Source organism: Chiloscyllium punctatum, chromosome 33 (genome assembly GCF_047496795.1).
Source record: "Chiloscyllium punctatum isolate Juve2018m chromosome 33, sChiPun1.3, whole genome shotgun sequence".
NCBI classification, from domain to species: Eukaryota; Metazoa; Chordata; class Chondrichthyes; order Orectolobiformes; family Hemiscylliidae; genus Chiloscyllium; species Chiloscyllium punctatum.
Window position 1 is genome coordinate 12,973,291 of NC_092771.1, and position 21,591 is coordinate 12,994,881.

The following is a 21,591-nucleotide window of genomic DNA, read 5'->3' on the forward strand; positions in this document are numbered from 1 at the left end:
CTTACCTTAATTGAGCAATACTTGGTATGGAGCTAAAGGAGACAATATTTTTTGATCTTCATACAAGCAATGTGGGAAAAGTACACCAAAATTTGGTGAATGTTAATTGTTTTGAGCAATGTTTTTTTTAGTTCATTTAAGTTTTGGAAGTGAAATGAAATTAAAAGTTAAAAGCAGTATTGTTTTTAGGTTTTCTCCTTTGCCTTTTTTAAAATGTCCTCCTTGAAAGCATTGGCTTTAAAATTGTGTCTGTGTTCAATCCAAATATCCATTCATCATGAGGTTTGATGCAATGTGGTAGAGAGCTATTTGGCTGCATGGTTAGCTCATTGTCTACACTTGAGGTAGATAATAAGAACCATGCTCCGAAATGAGAATTGTGGACATTATGCCTGATAATATTAATAGTAATTTTAAAAACCGCTCCAGTTCTCATTTCTTCTTTCTCGCTTGAGGTGGGGCATAACTGGCTGGGCCAACATTTATTGTCTGCCCCTAGTTTCCCTTGAAGGTGGTGGTGAGCTGTAGTCCTTGAACTGCTGCAATCCTAGTGCTGTTGGGATGGAAATCCAGCATTTTGTCCCAGCAACATGAACTGACTGAACACAGGTTGCACATTAAATCTTGGAGGTTTGAAGTGTATGTGGTCCAGCTACTGAGTAAGCAAACTTTCAGACCTGATGAGGCATTTTTTTTGATAAATGATGTGTGGTTGCTGAAAGAACAACTTTCAAAAATTGTTTTTTTGCTCTTCTGTAACTTAGCTTTAATTATTTGACATTGCTGTCTCATGGAATTGGAACATGTACTTGAACTATTGACTAAAAGCTGGTATTATGCTGTTCTATAAAATGCCACAATGTGTTTCCTCCTTAAATAGTTTAAAAGGTAAATGTCCAAGGCATACTTTCAACTGGAAACAAAGAATAGTTAATACAGTCGAACAGGAAATTGCTTTATTTTGATATGGCACCAATACAGAGTCATAGTCATACAGCATGGAAACAGACCCTTCAGCCCAACTAGTCCACGCTGACCATGTTCCCAAACTAAACTAGTCCTACTTGCTTGCATTTGGCATATATCCCTCCAAATCTTTCCTATTCATGTACTTACCCAAATATCTTTTAAACATTGCAATTGTGCCCACATCCACTACTTCGTCTGGAAGTTTATTCCACAGACAAGCCATTCTCTGTATACAAACAGTCGCCTTTCATGTCCTTTTTTGAAAACCTTGCCTTAAAAATATGTCCCCTGGTTTCGAACTCCTCTACCAGAGGGAAAAGACCTTTGCTACTGACCTTATCTACTTATATCTTGATTCAGATTACATTGCCTGATTATAGTAGTACTGATAATTTGAGGATAAGTTTGGAAATAAAAGCTGATAGGTGCAGAATCAAACAAATGACTACTTTCTTGACTTTTGTTTTCCAGTTATGCTGTACAGGATGGCTGTAAATTGGATTGGGAGCCTTGTTTCTATTAACTGTGGCGAGACACTTGGAGTATATCAGGGAAAAATTTCTGCAGTGGATCAAACCAGTCAGACAATCTCTCTAACGCAACCATTCCGCAATGGAGTGAAATGTTCAGTTCCTGAGCTAACGTTTAGGTAAGTATTCTTAATTTAGTGACTTCAGTGCCAACTAATTGCAGCCATTTAATGTACTTGTACTCGACCATATACTTGGACAAAGGTACCTAGTCAGTATAATTGCAGGTCTTGTCGTCAGACAAGGGTAATGAATGGAGATAATGTTTTTGCTGTTGCACCACACCCCAAAACTGCCTCAGTCATCTTAGCTGGGGCTTATAATTGTTGCCCTTGGTTCTCACTTGGAAGGTGTCAGGATGAAGAACATAGAACATTACAGTGCAGTACAGGCCCTTCAGCCAACCTGTGAAAATAATCTGATGCCCATCTAACCTACACCGTTTCATTATTATCCATATGTATACCCAATGCCCATTTAAATGCCCTTAACGTCGGTGAGTCTACTACTGTTGCAGGCAGGCCGTTCCACGCTCCTCCTACTGAGTCAAGAAGCTTCCCTTAATATCTGTCCTAAATCCATCACCCGTTGATTTAAAGCTATGTCCTCTTGTGTTAGCCTTTACCATCCGGGGAAAAAAAGCTCTCTGTCCACCCTATCTAACCCCCGATTATCTTATACGTCACTTCTCAATCATCATCATCTTCTCCAAAGAAAACCGCCTCGGTTCCCGCAGTCTTTCCTCTTAAGACCTCCCTTCCTTATCAGGCACCATCCTAGTAAATCTCCCCTGAAACCTTTCCAAAGCTTCCATATCCTTCCTACAATGTGGTAACCAGAACTGCACACAATACTCCGGGTGCGGTCTTACCAGTGTCTTGTACAGCTGAAGCATGACCTCGTGGCTCCAAAATTCACTCCCCCTTCCAATAAACACCAACACACCATGTGCCTTCTTAACAACCCTATCAACCTGGTTGGCAACATTCAGAGATTTATGCACCTGGACACAGATCTCTGTTCATCTACACTGCCAAGAATTTTACCATTAGCCCGGTACTCCACATTCCTGTTATTTCTTCCATAGTGAACTAACTCTCACTTTTCCACATTAAACTCCAATTGCCACTTCTCACACCAGCTCTACATCTTATCTATTTCCCTTTGTGACCCACGACATCCTTCCGTACTATCCACAACTCTGCCTACCATAGTGTCATCCGCAAATTTACTAACCTATTCTTCTAGCCCACATCCAGATCTTCTGATAAAAATGACAAGTAGCAGTGGCCCCAAAACAGATCCTTGCGGTGCACCACTGGTAACTTGAGCTCCAGGGTGAACATTTCCCATCAACCACCATCCTCTGTCATCTTTCAGCTAGCCAATTTCTGATCTAAACCGCTAAATCACCTTCAATCCAGAAACTCTGTATTTTGTGCAATAGTTTACCATGTAGAACCTTGTCAATTGCCTTACTGAAGTCTGTATACACCATATCAACCACTTTATCTTCATCCATCTGTTTTGTCACCTTTTTGAAGAGCTCCATAAGGTAGTGAGGCACGACCTACCCTTCACGCAACCGTGTTGATTATCTCTAATCAAACTATTCCTTTCCAGATGATTATAAATCCTATCTCTTATAATCTTTCCCAACACCTTACCCACAACTGAAGGAAGGCTCACTGGCCTGTAGTTACCAGGGTTGTCCTGACTCCCCTTCTTAAACAAGGGAACAACGTTTGCTGTCTTCCAGTCATCTGGCACTACTCCTGTTGACAATGACGACATAAAAATTGAAGCCAAAGACTCTGCAATCCTCCCCCCTCCCCATCTGACCCAGGTGTCTTTGCAATTTTGGAAGATGTGAAATTGGATAAAACCTCTTCTGACAACCTCAATCCTATCTAATCTTGTAGCCTGTATCTCCATATTCTCACTAACATCGCCCTTTTCCATTGTGAATCCTGATGAAAAGTATTCATTAAGCGCTTCCCCTATGTCCTTAGATTCCACGCACAACTTTCCACTACTATCTTTGATTGGGCCTACTCCTAGTCTAGTCATTCTTTTATTCCTGATATACCTATGGAAAGGTTTTCCTTGATCCTGTCAGCCAGCAACCCCTCATGTTGCCTCTTGGCTCCTCTTCGCCCTGTCTTTAGATCTTTTCTGGCTAACTTATAACACTCAAGCTGCCTTACTGAGCCGTCACTCCTCATCCTCACATAAGCCTTCCTCTTCCTCTTCCTCTTGACAAGAGCTTCAACCTCTTTAGTAAACCATGGCTCCTTCTCTTGACAACTGTCTCCCTGCCTGATAGGTATATACTTATCAAGGACCCGCAGTATCTGTTCCTTGAATGAACTCAACGTTTCAAGTGTGTCCATCCTCTGCAGTTTCCTTCCCCATCCTATGGGAAGAGGGCTACAACCTTTTTTTTAAAGTATGTCTCCTGATAATTGGGAATTTGCTGAACAAATGCTTTCTAGTTTGAAATCTTGCTGGTTAGGTTAAAAGAGAAAGCAGTTTCATTCATTTTGTTTGAATTGGAGCTCATTTGAGCCATTTTAAGAGTTAATATCCACTGAACAGTCCTTACAACTATGTAAATGTATTTTTGTCAGAATGATAAATTTCTTTTCAGATAATTTTGAAGTGCAGGAAATAAGACAAGACCATTAACTGGTGGTATAATCAGGAGTAAAATACCCATTGCTATGTAATTCTAAATATATTTAGTTTTAACAGTTCATAGTTCCTACCGTTCTGGTGTTTATTGAAGCCTTCATGTCTGCGTATCCAAGTCTTGTGCTCAGCAGAATGCACTTTGATCATATATCGGAAATTCTTTCTTACACTAATTAGACAGATATGATGCTCAACTATAAACAATAAGAAACGTTTCTTTGACAAGAGAACAGGGTGGTGATTGGTAGGTTGGCAAGTCAACTTTAATTAGCTGAGATATTCACACAGACAAAGCAATGGGGAACTGTAGGCTTCCCCAGCTCTTGGGTTAAAAATGGGTGCAGGAATTGAACATATTCCTCTTGTTTGCGTAGATGGCATGTCTCTTTTCAGCAAGACTTTTTTATTCAAACACACAAGACTAGCTTGATTAAGACTGTTTTAAAGTCACCAATTTGAGAGAGTAAAACTGATGGTTTTACCAAAATGCCCTTCATGTTCTGCGAATGGAAAGTTTTGGGTTAAAAGTGTAGTTCTATAAAATTCAGCCAGTTATTCAGCCTAAGTGTAAATAATATGATCAGGTGAAGCAAGAACCTAATGCATCTCATTGTACTGTAATAGAATGTCTTCATGTTCCTGTTTAATTCTCAAATCATTTATCCTTGTTGAAGTTATTAACACATGCAGTTAAGTGATATCGCTTCATAGTTTTTGATGGGCAATTCACTGTCTCTGCTTTCTTAGTGCATGCAGTAACAATGTTTGTATGGCCACCTGTGCCTCCAGGCCCCTCACCTGTGAATTAAGATTTCATAATTAATGCCTTCAGACTTTTTTACCTGGTGTATAAAAGATTGTGATTAAACTTAACTTCTTCAATTGATAGTTGTCTGCATTGTTTCAGACATTGGCTGCTGTATGGCAGCCATGTGGTACATGGAAAATCTGATTTAGTTCAGATGCTTGGCCAAGTTTGTGTAACACCTTTTTTGTGCTGGCAGAAATCCTGGTTATGTGCTTGGAAAAACAGGTTACATTGAAATAAATAACACGAAGAAAACAGTCTGCTTGACTCAACCCAGTCCATTGTTTATCTTCCACAAAATGTCTGACCTCGATGTGGGTGTCATATTCTCACATGCATTTATTCTCTTTTCTATCTAATCTATTGTTAGGTGTTTCTCTGATTTCTACTTCAGTCACTAATTCAAGTAGTTTGCAAAATCACACAAGTGTTATGGTGCAGTAGGGCATTTGACTTATTCTGTTTGCACCAACTCTTCAAATGAGCTTCATTTACCTGCTACCAATTTCCTGCTTTATTCCCATACCCTTGCACATTATTTATATCCAAATAATCATCCAGTACCCTTTTGAATGCCTCCATTCCTCTGTGACTTCATTTTATACTCTTAACTACAGTGTGCAAAACATATTAATTTAAAATATTTTAACTTCCAGTTTGTTTCCTGTGTCTTGTCTTGGACCAAGTCATGTTCACCTGTGACTCCTGTACTCTGACCAAGATTGGCTACCATTGAGCCACATCTTAAGTTGATGAGACTTAGCCCTCTGTCTCTTTTCGTCCTCTCACCCTCACTCTGCTTATCCTTTTCTTTCCCTTCCCACCCCTCTTCCTATCTCATTCTGTCTCTCCAAGTCTTTTTTTCTTCGCTCTTTCTTCTGCTCTTGCTGTTTCTCATGCTTTCCCCTCACTTTCATCATGTTTTTCCATTTGTAGGTAAGTACCCAAATTTCTGACACTTCTTCAAGAGCAACTTGGTTGACACAGATATTTTCACTGCTGTGCAGCTTGAGGAGCTCGCAGATGGAAAATTGTGGTGCTCTTGAGCCACTCCATTGTTAAGTGTTGACAGGTTTAAAAGAGTGACAGTTTTTTCCAATAATTATGGACTTATAAATTTCTAATGAAAAAGTCAACACAGAACCGTGAACAGGAAGTAGGTTTTGTCAACTTGCTACTGCCAGCCCTAGCTGATAAGAGCTATCAGTATGTTATTCCAGAGTTATACAGCAGAAATTGCTTTCTCCAGTCTGTATTTGATTTTTTTCGATCAGCTGTATTTGTAATTCTACTGCAGATTTTGCTTTTAATGCACCTGAAACAATTGTAGTATGACTGTTTCCAGATCATATTTGTGCTTGCATCATCATGGCATTAGTGATGTGACTTGCAAAGAAATTGGGGATAGTGCGCGAGAGAAACAGTGCAGTACTTTAAAATTCTGTGCAGACTTTGCCTGATAAGCAAACCCTTGATATTTCTTGAACTGAAATTTGCAGTTCTCCCAAAACGTCTTGTCGAAGTTTTTTGCTAACTTTGATCAGTGACCCCTTCATGTTTAAATTCAAGTTATTTGTAGGTTGGCATTTTTATTTTCAACTCAAGCTCTAGAGTTTCAAAGCTTTATCTGTAATATTATGTTTTAACAGCTGTTGGCATTGGCAAACCAAAATATAGAAGGAGAAATCTTTGCATGCATTAATATAACATTTATAAGAATGCTTTATTACATAGCCAGGAAACAGTACAGCAGGAAAATACTTTGAATGATTTGGGTTTCAAGAAAGTGTCTGTGCTGTCAGAAACTGTATTTAATGTTAATTAGCAAAGACAATTATTGTTTTATGTTCAGAGTGTTTTTAACTTCATCTTGATCTACTGCTGAACATAAATCAATCTTGTGATTTTCATGGATATTATCAAGGAAAGCCACAGTAATTTTTCAAAGCATTGCAACCATATAGAAGTGGCATACATTAGTGCTTTAGAGCCAAAGTTTAGTTTTGTGCAATTCCACTTTGTTGTCTTTCCAGTACAATTGATATCAAAGACCTAAACTCCACTTTCTCTTTTGTTTTTCCCAGCGCAATTGATATCAAGGACCTGAAGATATTAGACATCCCACATACACAGATAAACACAGGCTTGGTTCAGCCTTCTGTGTTCGCATCCACCAGTTTGCCGCACAGTACTTACTCATCTCCGAATGGTGCCAGCAAGGGTATAAAGAAACTAAACACTTCAGGAAGTGCCCCACAAACCATTCCACGCCGCGCAGAACTCAAGGTTCAGGACTTAGTCACGTCTCCTCAACAGCATTCAAAAAGTTATGTGGACCGTCACATTGATTCTGCCCTTACCCCATCTAAAGCATTTCGTCGGAGGCATAATTCATGTGAGTAGCTTGGGATTAGTTTATTTGAGAGTTGCATTGCAATATTTAAAGATTCTCAATTTTATTTTGAACAGTGATAGAATCCTATTGGTCCTTACTGTTCATGCTGCCAACTTCCATGTCCAAAAGATCATTGGCCACTATTTCCACTATCTGTTGTGGAATGCTGCCACTGGGTGCACATTCCCATCCCCTCCTTGTTCACCTTGAGCACAGACTGTTCCCTCCAGAGCATGCTTCTTCACTTCTGCTCCACTTCTGAAACTTCACTGCACTTATACCCCCACTTTCCCATGTAATCACCAACAGTGCAAGACCTGCTCATTTACCACCCTGTTCCTCACCAACCAAGTCCCCATACAAACCTTCCAAGTGAAGCAGTGATTTGCCTGCACTTCATTCAATCTATTCTACCATATTCACTACTCTCAATCTGGACCAGCATCATCAAAAACTGCCTGATTGGTTTCAGTGAATAGCCAGGCTGCAAAAACCAGAGAAAAGCTGAGCTGGGAAAACTGGCCACTCCCCTTTTATTGTGCAAGTGCCTTTTTTAAAAACTTGAAAGCCTTTTGTCTGAGGCAAAAATCTGTTAGCTATAATCAAACTGGCCCTAAAACCTTTCAAACTTGGACTTTTTGGAGTCTGTCTCTTTTATGACCTCTCTGGGGAAAAAAAAAAGCAAAGGACAGCATAACCCTGTTAAAGGAGCAGCATCATGGCAAATGCGCCAATAAGACTCAATGGAAGCTGGAAGAAAACCACCTTTTCTGTTGAGGTACCTTACAGCCTTTAGGACTCAATATTTGAATTCCACAACTTCATAAGGTGAATACCCTCCATCCCACAGTCCCCATTGTGTTTTTCTTGGTCTGGGTGACTCCCAGCACTGCCATCCCATTTCCAACCCAGTCTCTCTTGGCTTATCATCCAGACTCTTACTTTCCTTTTCAGTAGTATGTTCTTGCTTTTCTGTCGCCAATTGCCCAAATTCTTCGTAATTTTTAATTGATTGCCCCACTAAATATGTTAACAGCACTATTCTGGTCATGATTTATTAAGGCAAGAAATTGAATTTATTAGACATTAACAGAAAAAAATCACTTCCAGTCGATAGTACAGAAGGGATTCACAGAAATTTGATTGCAGGGTGGTTGTCACGAATACTATATCAATGTCTCCAAAAATAAGTATTTCCGAGGCATTGAAAGCCTCATGGGTCACACTGCAAAGTGCATATTCTGAATTTGAAGGACCTTGGAGCGTCGGAGGCTGAGAGGTGACCTTATAGAGGTTTACAAAATTGAGGGGCATGGATAGGGTAAATAGACAAAGTCTTTTTCCTGGTGTCAGGGAGTCCAGAACTAGGGGGCATAGGTTTAAGGTAAGAGGGGAAAGATATAAAAGAGACCTACGGGGCAATGTTTTCACACAGAGGGTGGTATGTGTATGGAATGAGCTGCCAGAGGAAGTGGTGGAGGCTGGTACAATTGCAATATTTAAGAGGCATTTGGATGGGTATATGAAGAGGAAGGGTTTGGAGGGATATGGGCCGGGTGCTGGCAGGTGGGACAAGATTGGGTTGGGATATCTGGTCGGCATGGACGGGTTGGACCAAAGGGTCTGTTTCCATGCTGTACGTCTCTATGACTCTATAAGTACACTTGTATAATAAAAGCAATTGTTTAAACTTAATTTGCATCAGGAATCTTAGTTTCTTGCTTTCTTAGTTTAGGCCCTGACTTAGAATAAGTTAGAATTTTAAAGAACTGCCATAAAGTGATGCAGCATGGAAATAGACCCTTCCATCCAACCAGTTCATGGTAACCATAATCCCAAATTAAATTAGTCCCACCAGCCTACACTTGACCCATATCCCCCCCAAATGTCTCTTATTCATGTACTTATCCAAATGTCTTTTAAATGTTGTAACTGTACCCACATCCTCCACTTCCTGTGGAAGTTCATTCCAGGTACTTTGTATTAAAAAGAAGTTTTTCCTCATGTCTTCTTAAAATCTTTCTCTCACCTTTAAAATACGCTCTTTTGTCTTGAAATCCCTGCTCCAGCCGTCTGGCACCTCGCGCGTAGTTATAGAGTAAATACGAATATTTCTGCAAGGGGCCCTGCGATTTCCTACTTAACTTTGTACAATGTCCTGGGATACAGTAGATCCAGTTCCAGAGATTTATCCACTATTATACTTTATAAGACCTCCAGCACTTTGTTTCAAAAACATCAGTGTTTATTTCCCTGAGTTCTTCTGCCTCTGTTCTTTCTCGACTGTGAAACTGACACAAAATATTCATTTAATATCTCTCCTGAGGTTCAACACAATGCAACTTGATTTTTTTAAAATGGACCCTACTCTCTCGTTGCTGTTTTGCTCTTAACATACTGCATTATAAAGATGAACACACTGGATTATGAAGAAACATTAGTTAATTTAGACTTTTGTACAAATGTCTGCAATTTGTTCTTGCCTCATTTTGCTCCACCAACTTTCAATTATTGCTGAATGATGCAATGTCACCTGTTGTCCAGTAAGCTGAATGAATTGTGATGTTAGCATTTTCTGCTGCCAAGTTGCTGATGAGACAGTTTTTAAACCAACATAATTGAACAGGTAATCATGCAATCAGACATGAAATATTACAAACTACATCCAAGTGTGAATTGCTTTATCTTGGAGAGTTGAGGGGACTACTGTTGTGAAATCCTAGGTGCTGGATGGGACACAAGGGAAGTGGTTCCCTTTAAGTTTGACTGTTTTGCTGATTTACGGTACTTTACCATATCTGAGATTGAGGACCTGCAATCTTGCAGCCCATAACCCTCTGGTGATAGATATTGTGGATTAGAGATGTGCTTTTGAAATCTTGCTGCAATCTAACCTTTGAATTGCAGGCACTGTAACTATGTCATCATGGTGACGATGTGTGGATGCTTTAAGATTGAAGAGTGACTTTGAGATTTCAGAAAATGAGCCACCATTAGAAATAGGAACAGGTGTAGGCTGCTTGGCCCCTTCAATAGGATCATGGCTGACTTATCATTCCTCCCATTTGCTTTCCTGCCCCCTCCCTGTAACATTTGATTCCCCCTACTGATCAAGAATCTATCTACCCCAGCGTGAAATATACACAAGGATTCTATATCTACAGCTTTCTATAACAAGGACTTCTGAAGACATCTAGCCCTCTGAAGAAATTCCTCAACATCCCCATCTTAAATTAGTGCCCGTCTGTTCTGAGATTGTGTCACTTCCTGTCAAGTATCCGACCTGACTGAGTTCACCACTGTCGATCTGTGGTTGGACCATTTGAACTTTTGTTCACTGGGGAGCTACTGCATGTTTGCAGGATATGGTGATGTGACTGCATGTCGCAGAAGAATGATGAGACTCCCTCTTTTGGCTCAGTAGTTAGCGCTACAGCCTCACATCGCCAGGGACCCGGGTTCAATTCCTGCCTCGGGTGACTGTCTGTGTGGAGTTTGCACATTCTCCCTGTGTCTGTGTGGGTTTCCTCCCATAATCCAAAGGTGTGCAGATCAGATGAATTGGCTATGCTAAATTGCCCATAGTGTTGGGTGTATTAGTTAGGGGTAAATAGAGGGTGGAGGAATGGGTCTAGGTGGCAAATCAGAAGGACTTATACATTTAACGATAAGGTCCTAGGAAGTGTTGCTGAAAAATAAATCTTGGAGTGCAGGCTCACCGTTCCTTGAAAGTAGAGTCACAGGTAGATAGGATTGTGAAGGAAGTGTTTGACATATTTTCCTTTTATTAGTCAAGAGTACTGAGAACAGGAGTTGGAGGTCATGCTGTGGCTGTACAGTACATTGGTTGAGGCCACTTCTGGAATATTACGTGCAATTCTGGTCTCCTTCCTATCAGAAGGATGTTGCGAAACTTGAAAGAGTTCAGAAAAGATTTACAAGGCTGTTGCCATAGTTGGGGGATTTGAGCTATAGGGAGGCTGAATAGCACCTCATATTTATCTAAATTAAACTCCATCTGCCACTCTTCAGCCCATTGGACCATCTGATCAAGATCCCATTGTAATCTGAGGTAACCTTCTTCACTGTCCACTATACCTCCAATTTTGGTGTCTTCTGCAAACTTATTAACTATTACCTCATATGTTCACATCTGAAATGTTTATATAAATGATGAAAAGTAGTGAACCTAGCACTGATCCTTGTGGCACACCATTGGTCACAGGCCTCCAGTCTGAAAAGCAACCCTCCACCACCCACCCTCTGTCTTCTACCTTTGAGCCAGTTCTGTATCCAAATGGCTAGTTCTCCCTTATTGCATGAGATCTAACCTTGTTATAGTGTCTCCCATGAGGAACCTTGTCGAAGGCTTTACTGAAGTCCAAATAGATCACGTCAACAGCTCTGCCTTGATCAATCTTCTGTTATTTCTTCAAAAAACTCAATCAAGTTTGTGAGACATGATTTTCCACGTGCAAAGCCATGCTGACTGTCCCTAATTATTCCTTGCCTTTCCAAATACATGTACATTCTGTCCCTGAGGATTCCCTCCAACAACTGGACCACCACTGATGTCTGGCTCACTGGTGTATAGTTCCCTGGCTTTTCTTTACCACCTTTCTTAAATAGTGGTAGCACGTCAGCCCACCTCTAGTCTTCTGGCATCTCACCTGTGACTATCGATGATACAAGTATCTCAGCAAATGGGCCCGGCATCATTTCCCGAGCTTCTCGGAGTTCTAGAGTACACCTGATCAGGTCCTGTGGATTTATCCACTTGTATGTGTTTCAAGACCTCCAGCACCACCACTTCTGGAATATGGACATTTTACAAGATGTCTCCATCTATTTCCCCACATTCTATATCTTCTACGTTGTTCTCCACAGTAAACACTGATGTAAAATACTTGTTTAGTATCTCCCCCATCTCCTGTGGCTCCACACGCTGACTGCCTTGCTGATCTTTGAGGGGCCCTGTTCTCTCCTTCGTTATCCTTTTGTCCTCAATGTGTTTATAAAAACCCTTTGGATTCTCCTTAATTCTGTTTGCCAAAACTATCTCATGTCCCCTTTTATACTCTCCTAAGGACTCAATAGATTTCTCCTGTCTATAGCTGACATATGCTTCCTTCTGTTTCTTAATCAAAACTTCAATTTCCGTAGTTGTCCAGCATTCCCTACACCTACCAGCCTTTCTTTTCACCCTAACAGGAATATACTGTCTCTGGATTCTCATTCTCATTTTTGAAGGCTTCCCATTTTCCAGCTGTCCCTTTTACCTGCAAATGCCTGCTCCCAGTCAACTTTTGAAAGTTCTTGCCTAATACCGTCAAAATGAGCCTTCCTCCAATTTAGAACTTAAACTTTTTAGATCTTCTCCATCACTATTTTAAATCTAATATAATAATGGTCGCTGGCCCCAAAGTACACTCCCACTGACACATCAGTCACCTACCTTGCATTATTTCCCAAGAGTAGGTCAAGTTTTGCACCTTCTCCAGTAGGTACATTCTCATACTGAATCAGAAAATTTTCTTGTACATGTTTAACAAATTCCTCTTCACCTAAACCCGTAACACTATGGCAGTCCCAGTCTGTTTGGAAAGTTAAAATCCCCTATCACAACCACCCTATAAGTCTTACGGATAACAGAAATCTCCTTACAAATTTGTTTCTCAATTTCCCTCTACCTACTGGGGGTCTACAATACAATCCCACTAAGGGGGTCATCCCTTTCTTATTTCTTAGTTCCACCCAAAGAAATTCCCTGGATGTATACCCAGGGCTATCCTCCCCAAGTACAGCAGTAATGCTATCCCTTATGAAAAATGCCACTTTCGTTCCTCTCTTGCCTCCCTTTCTGTCCTTCCTGTAGCATTTGTATCCTTGATAATTAAGCTGCCAGTCCTGTGCATCCCTAAGCCACATTTCTGTAATTGCTATGGTATCCCAGTCGCATGTTCGTAGCCATGCCCTGAATTCATCTGCCTTCCCTAAAAGGCCTCTTGCATTGAAGTGAATGCAGTTTAATTTATCAGTCCTACCTTGTTCTCTGCTTTGTTCCTGTCTGCATTGAGTGTTTGAATCACTTCCTTTCCCAACTTTACCAGTCTCAGATTGATCTCTTTCCACACTATATCTCCCTGGTGGCAACCCATCCCCCCACCTTACTAGTTTAAATTGTCCTGAGCAGCTCCAGCAAATCTCCCTGCCAGTATATTAGTCCCCTTTCAATTCAGGTGCAACCCATTCTTGTGCAGGTTACTTCTACCCCAAAAGAGATTCTGATGATCCAAAAATGTGAACCTTTCTCCCCTGCACTAGCTCTTCAACCCCACATTCATCTGCTCTATCCTCCTATTCCTACCCTCACTAGCTCATAGCACCGGGAGTAATCCAGATATTATGACCCTCGAGGATCTTCTTTTTGAAATTCCTGTCTAAGTTTCCATATTCTACCAGAATCTCATCCTTTTCCTTTCCTATGTCATTAGCGCCAATGTGTACAATGACCTCCTGGTCCCCCTCCCCTTTGAAAACACTCTGCACGTCCAACAGGAAGAGTTTATCATACTATTAAAGGCCTTCTTTGCTCCTTCACAATCTACAGACCCAGAAAATTGCACCATCTTTTTGCTCTAAGGGCAGTGCTCCAGGCTAACTTAGTGCTTATGGTCTATAATTTTAAAATTTAAACGAGGCATATAAAACATATAATCAAGAAAGAACCCACTCTACTCATTACTGTAGCCTTATGGCAAGGTTACACGTTAAAAACTGCACTTATCTGTTCCTGTGCTGTGAGATCTCCCACACAAGTTCCTCCAAGGTCAGCTGTGAATTTCGCTGTTTGTTAATGTTTCCTAGTCACACTCTGATGTCCAGAGATACATGAACTCAAATAGCAAAGGCAGTAACTGCAGATTCACTGCTCTGTCAATTAGCAGTGTAGGTTTCTTTTGCTCTCTCCTTCACTGACCATGTATTACTGCCTTTTCAGATTTTCTTCTTTTAAAAGTGTCATTGTTTTGATTTTCTTTCCCCCCCCATAGTTCCAAAACAATGCAACAGCTTATGAAACAGTAATTGTTGCTCTTGGAATTTGAGGAAATCGCCTCCAACACACACACTACCTCCAAAAAGGAGCAGCTGTTACAGCTACAATCTTTTCCCGTTTTCCATCTTGGATTATCCAGAGTCAGTTGGTCTCTTGAACCAGCACTGCCATTTGATAAGATGATGGTTGATTTTCCTGTCTTTCCAAAATAACCCCTTGTCAATCAACAATCTGTCTAAATCAATTCTGAATACATTTACTGGCCCACCCTCCACTGCTTCCCTAGAAGGGAATTTCAAAGACTAACAACCCTGCCTATTTCGATCTTAAATGGGAGACTCCTTGTATTTAAACTGCTCCTCCACCCACAATTTCTAGATTCAAAGTGGAGCTTACTGAACCTGACCTAAACATCAGTAACACTTAATGTTGAGTCAGTGCCACTTGGTAGCAGCATTGACACTTCCTTCTATCGTTTTGCTGATGGTTGTGTATACGTTTTGCTGATGGTCAGATAGGAATTGCTTGGATTGGCTTTTGTTTGTGCAGATAGGAGTATATTGGGGCGATGCTAATATTGGAGATCTACTGGAGCAATTTGGCTGGAGGGCAGAATTTCTGGATCACAGGTATTCAATGTAAGAATATTGGGGGAGTATTGTCAGGACCCATAGTGATGACTGCAGACCACTGTGCCTTGCTATCCCATGGAGTGAATCAGCACCAAGACTGGCATCTATAATGGTGGAGCATAGGTTTTAATTAGTTTATAGGAATCAAAAAAAATGTTTATAGTTGCTCTTAGTCTTTGTTTTTTTTAAGAAGGAATTTTTCTTTGTGTGTTCTTTAATAGATCTGCCTCAATACTGGATAGTTTACAAAAACTCCTTTGATCATTTGGTGTTGAATGGTATACAGTGCTTTATACTCCTGCGGCAGTAGAGGTTTTTTTTAAACCCAGATAGCTCAGTGAGGAAGTTTTTTTTTGTTTTGGACTACTTTTGTTTTGCGCTTTCTTTGTACCTCAATGTGGAATAATTGATCCGACTATAATGGGTGAAATGTATTCCATCCCTTTAGAGTTGGGTTGAAAGTAGTTTTGTGTTTCGCATTTAACTCAAACCTAACTGGAAAATTATAGAATCAGCACGGTCCAACTTGTCCATGCCAACCAGATCCTAAATAAGTCTTTTTTAATAAAAAATTAATTTGTGGCACTTGGGTGTCGCTGGCTAGCCACCATTGATAGTCCATCCGTATTTGCCCTTGAGAAGCTGGTGGTGAGCTGCCTCCTGGAATCACTGCAGTCCACCTGCTCTGGGTTGACCCACGATGCCGGTAGGGAGAGAATTCCAGAATTTTGACGCAACTACTGTAAAGGAGTGGTGAAATGTTTCCAAGTCAGGGTGGTGAGTGGCTTGGAAGGGATCTTGTAAATGGTGTTCCCATGTATCTGCTGCCCTTGTCCTTCTAGATGGAAATGGTCATGGGTTTGGGAGGTCTGAGGATCTTTGGGGAATGTCTGCAGTGCATCTTGTAGATAGTATACACTACTACTGAATGCTGGTGGTGGAGGGATTGAATGTTTGTAGATGTAGTGCCAGTCAAGTGGGTTGTTTTGTCCTGGATGGTGTCAAGCATCTTTTGCTTTTGGAGCTGCACCCATCCAGGCAAGTGGGGAGTATTCCATCACACTCCTGACTTGTGCACTGTAGATGGTGGATAGACTTTAGGGTGTCAGTAGGTGAATTACTCGCCACAGTATCCCTAGTCTCTGACCTGCTCTTGTAGCCGCTGTGTTTGTGATGAGTCTAGATTAGAGTGGTGCTGGAAAAGCACAGCAGGTCAGGCAGCATCCGAGGAGCAGGAAAATTGATGTTTCGGGCAAAAACCCTTGTCCAGTTGAGTTTCTGTTTATTGGTAGCCCCAAGGATGTTGACAGGAGATTCAGTGATGGTAATACTATTGAATGTCAAGATGTGGTGGCTAGAGTGTCTCTTAGTGGTAATGGTCATTGTCTGGAATGTTACTTAGCAGTTGTCAGCCCAAGCCTGGATATTGTCCATATCTTGTTGCATTTGAGCACTGACTGTTTTAGTATCTGAGGAGTTGTGAATGGTGCTGAACAATGTGCAATCATCGGCGAACATTTCCACTTGTGACCTGATGACAGAGGGGAGGTCATTGATGAAGATACCGAAGATTGTTGGGCCTAGGACACTTCCCTGAGGGATTCTTGCCGAGATGACCTGGAGTTGAGATGACAGACCCTCCAGAACCACAATCATCTTCCTTTGTGCCAGGTATAACTCTTACCAGCGAAGTGTTTGCCCCCGATACCCATTAATTCCTGTTTTGCCAAGGCTCCATGATACCATACTCAAATGCGGCCTTGATGTCAAAAACTGTCGCACTAATTTCACCTCTGGAATTCAGCTCTTTTGTCTGCATTTGAACCAAGGCTGCAATGAGGTCAGGAGCTGAGCGACCCTGGCAACCCAAACTGGGTGTCACTGAGCAGGTTGTTGCTGAGCAGGTGCTGTTTGATAGCCCTGTTGATGACACCTTCCATCACTTTACTGATGATGGAGAGTAGACTGGGCAGTAATTGACCAGGTTGGATTTGTCTGCTTTTTGTGTACAGGACAAAGCTGGGCAATTTTCCACATTGTCGGGTAGTTGCCAGTGTTGTAACTGCGTTGGAAGAGCTTGGCCAGGGGAGCGACAAGTTCTGGAGCATGTCTTCTGTACTATGGCGAAATGTTATTGGGGCCCATTGCTTTTGCAGTATCCAGTGCCTACAGCCGTTTCTTGATATCTCATGGAGTGATTCGAATTGGCTGTGATGCTGGGGACCTCTGGAAGATCCTGAGATGGATCATCCATGCAGCACTTCTGACTGAAGATTGTTGCGAATGCATCAGCCTTATCTTTTGCACTGATGTGCTGGGCTCCTCCATCATTGAGAATGTGGATATTTGTGAAGCTGCCACCTCCAGTGAGTTGTTTTAAATTGTGCACCAATGTTAACAACTGGCTGTGGAAGGACTGCAAAGCTTAGATCTGATCTGTTGGTTGTGGGATTGCTTTATGCTGTTTGGCATGCAAGTAGACCTGTTTCGTAGCTTCACCTGGTTGACAACTTATTTTTAGGTATGCCTTGTGCTGCTTCTGGCCATGTTCTCCTGCCCTCTCCATTGAACCAGGGTTGATCCCTTGGCTTGATGGTGATGGTTGATCGTGGGGGATATGCCAGGATACAAGGTGGCAGATTGTGCTGGAGTACAATTCTCGTCTTTGGCCCACAGCACCTCATTGACGCCCTGTCATGAGCTGGTAAATTGGTTCAAAGTCTGTCCTATTTAGCATGGCGATAGTGCCACGCAATACAATGCAGGTTATTCTCAATGTGAAGGTGGGGCTTCATCTTCACAAGGATGATGAGGTGGTCACTTTTACTGACAGTGCCATGGACAGATGCTTCTGCAGCTGGCAGATTGCTAAGGATGAGGTCACGTTTTTTTCCTCTTGGTTCTTTCACCACCTGCCGTAGACATAGTCTAGCAGTTATGCCCTTTAGGATGGGACCAGCTCGATGAGTAATGCTGCTGCTGAGCCACTCTTGGTGCTGGACATTGAAATCCCCTACCCAGAGTACATTTTGCGCTGTTGCTGCTCTGTGCTTCCTCCAAGTGTTGTTCAACATGAAGGAGTACTGATTCTTCAGCCAAAGGAGAACGGTACGTGGTAACCAGTAAGAGGTTTCCTTGCCCATGTTTAACCTGAAGCTATTAGACTTCATGGGGTCTGGAGTCTGTCAGGGCGACTCCCTCGCTCTCATACATCACTGTGCCACACCTCTGCTGGGTCTATCCCTCCGGTGCGGCAGGGCATATCTGTAATGGTGGTGTAAGAGTGACTGTGTCAGGCTGTTGCTTGGCTAGTCTGTGGGACAGCTTTCTCAATCTTAGCACTAGCCGCCAGATGTTGCTAAGCAGGACTTTGCATGGTCGACAGGGCAGTTTGTGTTTTTGCCATTGTCTTTTCTGATTCCAAAGTCAATGCCAAGTGGTCCATCTTGTTTCTTTCTTTGTGACTTTCTGGCAATTGATACAACGGAGTGGCTTGCTAGGCCATTTCAGATGGTAGTTGAGAGTCAACCCCATGGTGGCTCTGGAGTCACATGTAGACCAGACCAGGTAAGGGTGGCAGATTTCCTTTAAAGGACATAGTGAACCAGATGGGTTTTTCTGATAGTTGATAATGGTTTCACGATCATTTGATTCTTAATTCCAGATTTTTTAAAAATTGAATTTGACTTCCACCATCTGCTGTAGCAGGATTTGAACCAGGTTCCCAGAACATTATTCTGGGTTTCTGGATTAATATTTGAGCGATAATATCACTAGGTTATTGCCTCCTTTTGTCTCGTTCCATTTGGCCTGTATCTCTCTCAACCGTTCCTCTTTTATGGTACCCACCCAGATACCTTTTTCAATGTTGTAATTGTATGAATCCCCACAACTTCCTCTTGCAGCTCATTCACTACACTGACCACCCTCTGCGTAAAAATGTTGCCCCTTTGGTCCCTTTTAAATCCCCTCCCCACCCTCGGCTTGCCTAGTTTTGGACTCCCCTGCCCTCAGAAAAAGACCATCACTATTCTCTCTAATCACACCCCTCATGATTTTATAAACTTCTATAAGGTCACCCCTCAGCCTCTGACGCTCCAGGGAAAATAGCCCCGGCCTGTTCAGCCTCTCCCTATAGCTCAACCCTGGTAACATCCTTGTAAATCTTTTCTGAACCCTTGCAAGTTTCGCAACTTCTTTCCTTTGGCAGTGAGATTGGATTGCATGCAGTATTCCAAAAGTGACCTAACCAATGTCCTGTACAGCCACAACATGATCCCCTTATTCCTATACTTGAAGCGCTGACCAGTAAAGGCAAGCGTACCAAACACTGCCTTTACTATCCCATCTATCTGGGAGTCCACTTTCAAGAAACAATGAATGTGCACTCCAAGGTCTCATTTAGCAACACACCCCAGCACCTTTCCATTTAAGTGTATAAGTCCTGCTCTGATTTGCTTTTCCAAAATACACCACCTCACATTTATCTAAATTAAACTCCATCTGCCACTCCTCAGCCCATTTGCCCATCTGACCAAGATCCCATTGTAATCTGAGGTAGCCTTCGCTGTCCACGACACCTCCAACGTTGGTGTCATCTGCAAACTTTGTAATCATACCTTCTTGCATTCACACCCAAATCACTTATATAACTGACAAAAAGCAATGGATCCAGCACAATCTTTGTGGCACACTGCTGGTCACAGGCCTCTAATCTGAAAAGCACCACTACTACCACCATCACCACTGTCTTTTACCTTCAAGTTGGTTTTGTATCCAAATGGATGCGTAAATGAAGATAATTCCGTAATGGCTACGTGCAATTTAGCATGTGTTAATTTTACTCAATGCAATAAACATTAGAGTTGATCTAGTTTTTCCCGTGTTCACTTAGCAGCCTATCAATGGTTGGGGAGGGTTTAAACTAACTCTCTGGGGTCTGGGAACCAGGAGGTAATATTAGAAAGTAATATCAGTGTACACAAAATGGAGGAGAGGCAAGTAGCACTGAAATAGAGAATGGTGAATTAGTGGGCAGAGTCAGAGTAAAAGCAAAAGTAATAAAGTGAAACATTAGCTCTACTGTGTATTTGTGAATATATGAAGTACAGTTAATAAGATTGGTAAGTTATAGGTGTGGGATTATGATATTGCCACAATAACAAGGATGTAGCTGAAGGACGGGCAGGTCTGGGTTTTAAATATTCAAAGGTTACAAAGGTGTTCAGAAAAGATAGGAAAGATAAAACTAAGCAGGGGTAGCGTTTTTGTTTAATGAGAGCATTGCAACACTGGAAACAGGAGGTTTGAGGGTTCAAAGTCAGAATCAGGTTAAAGGTCAGGCTCCAGCTAAGGAACTACACTGTAATATACAGACCAATAGCCAATGGGAAATCTGAAAGGAAAAGTTGCAGGGAAGGCAAGTATTATTGAAAAAAAATTGCATTTTACTCTGTTTTTCTGTATTATAAAGTACAAAGTGAAGAGTTGCAATTTACCTTGACCACCAATTTTGTAGACTCAGTTCATCCTTGTATCATTTGGGCAAGACTTTCTGTCTGAGCAAAAAAGTGTCTCTGGTTTTACCCAATAGCACAAAATTGAATGTGTTTATCTCTGGTTGAAGGGAGGGGTTAAATTCTGTTAAATTACTTCTTTCATTGTTGTCAATGCTCTCTTGCATTTTTTTCTATTTTTATTAGGTGGTTGAGGTTTTGGTCATCTTTTTTTGTCAACTTGTTTTCATTCATGGGAGGTTAGATGATGAGTCTGTAGGTGATTGGCAGTACGTTGTGTTGTAAGTGATTGACTGCATGATAGGGTGCAGTTTCTGATTTCAGCACTACCCCTACGTGGAATTTTAACTGGCGTCTTTTTCGTAGTGACTTGGTCAATGTGGGAAACCACTGTGTAATATGTGGCATCAAGGAATATCTGAACAATATTTGTACATGTGAAAAACTAATCAGTGGTCATTATGTAGCACAATTCAAATACTCTAAGGCAGTCTGGGGCCAAATGAACCCTGTGGAGAATCCTCAATTGTAAGGCACGAGTTCTGTTGCAAATCGAGATGCTTCTTGCATTTTCCCAGATATCCTCTCATATTTCAGCAGAGATCTCAACATGCAACTCCCTCTCCCGTACCTTACAGAGCTGTGTGGCCTCATCCAAGGGACCCCCTCCCAATCGATAAGCATTGCTAACAGATGATGTACCCTCAGTACTCAATGTCATCCTTTCCATGTCAGACCTAAAGGAACAACTAGAAGTGTGGTCTCTTTTTGTATGAAATTTCTAATTTGAAATAAATGTAAGGTCCCTACTGGGCAATTCATATTTCCAGGCCAACTGGTCAAAGACATCAATATGTCCCCTTTGAATAAATCACCCAGGCAAGACACACCTCTAGTTGCCCATAGTTTAAACCCATCATCTCTGGCTGAAAGCCTGGCATACCAACTATGGGTGTCAATAATTATATTTTGGCAATATTGCTGTCAACG

General features: G+C 41.6%; 1 protein-coding gene across 2 annotated transcripts in view; it reads left to right on the forward strand.

Moving 5' to 3' along the window:
* The window catches only part of edc3 (enhancer of mRNA decapping 3 homolog (S. cerevisiae)), a 119,536-nt gene that overhangs the window by 4,255 nt on the left and 93,690 nt on the right, over positions 1 to 21,591 (forward strand). For both annotated transcript variants that reach the window (XM_072553014.1, XM_072553015.1), the window contains exons 2-3: positions 1,441 to 1,618; positions 7,086 to 7,396. In XM_072553014.1, the coding sequence (XP_072409115.1) occupies positions 1,443 to 1,618; positions 7,086 to 7,396 (487 nt within the window). In that variant the 5' untranslated portion in view covers positions 1,441 to 1,442. The remainder of the gene's footprint in view (positions 1 to 1,440; positions 1,619 to 7,085; positions 7,397 to 21,591) is intronic.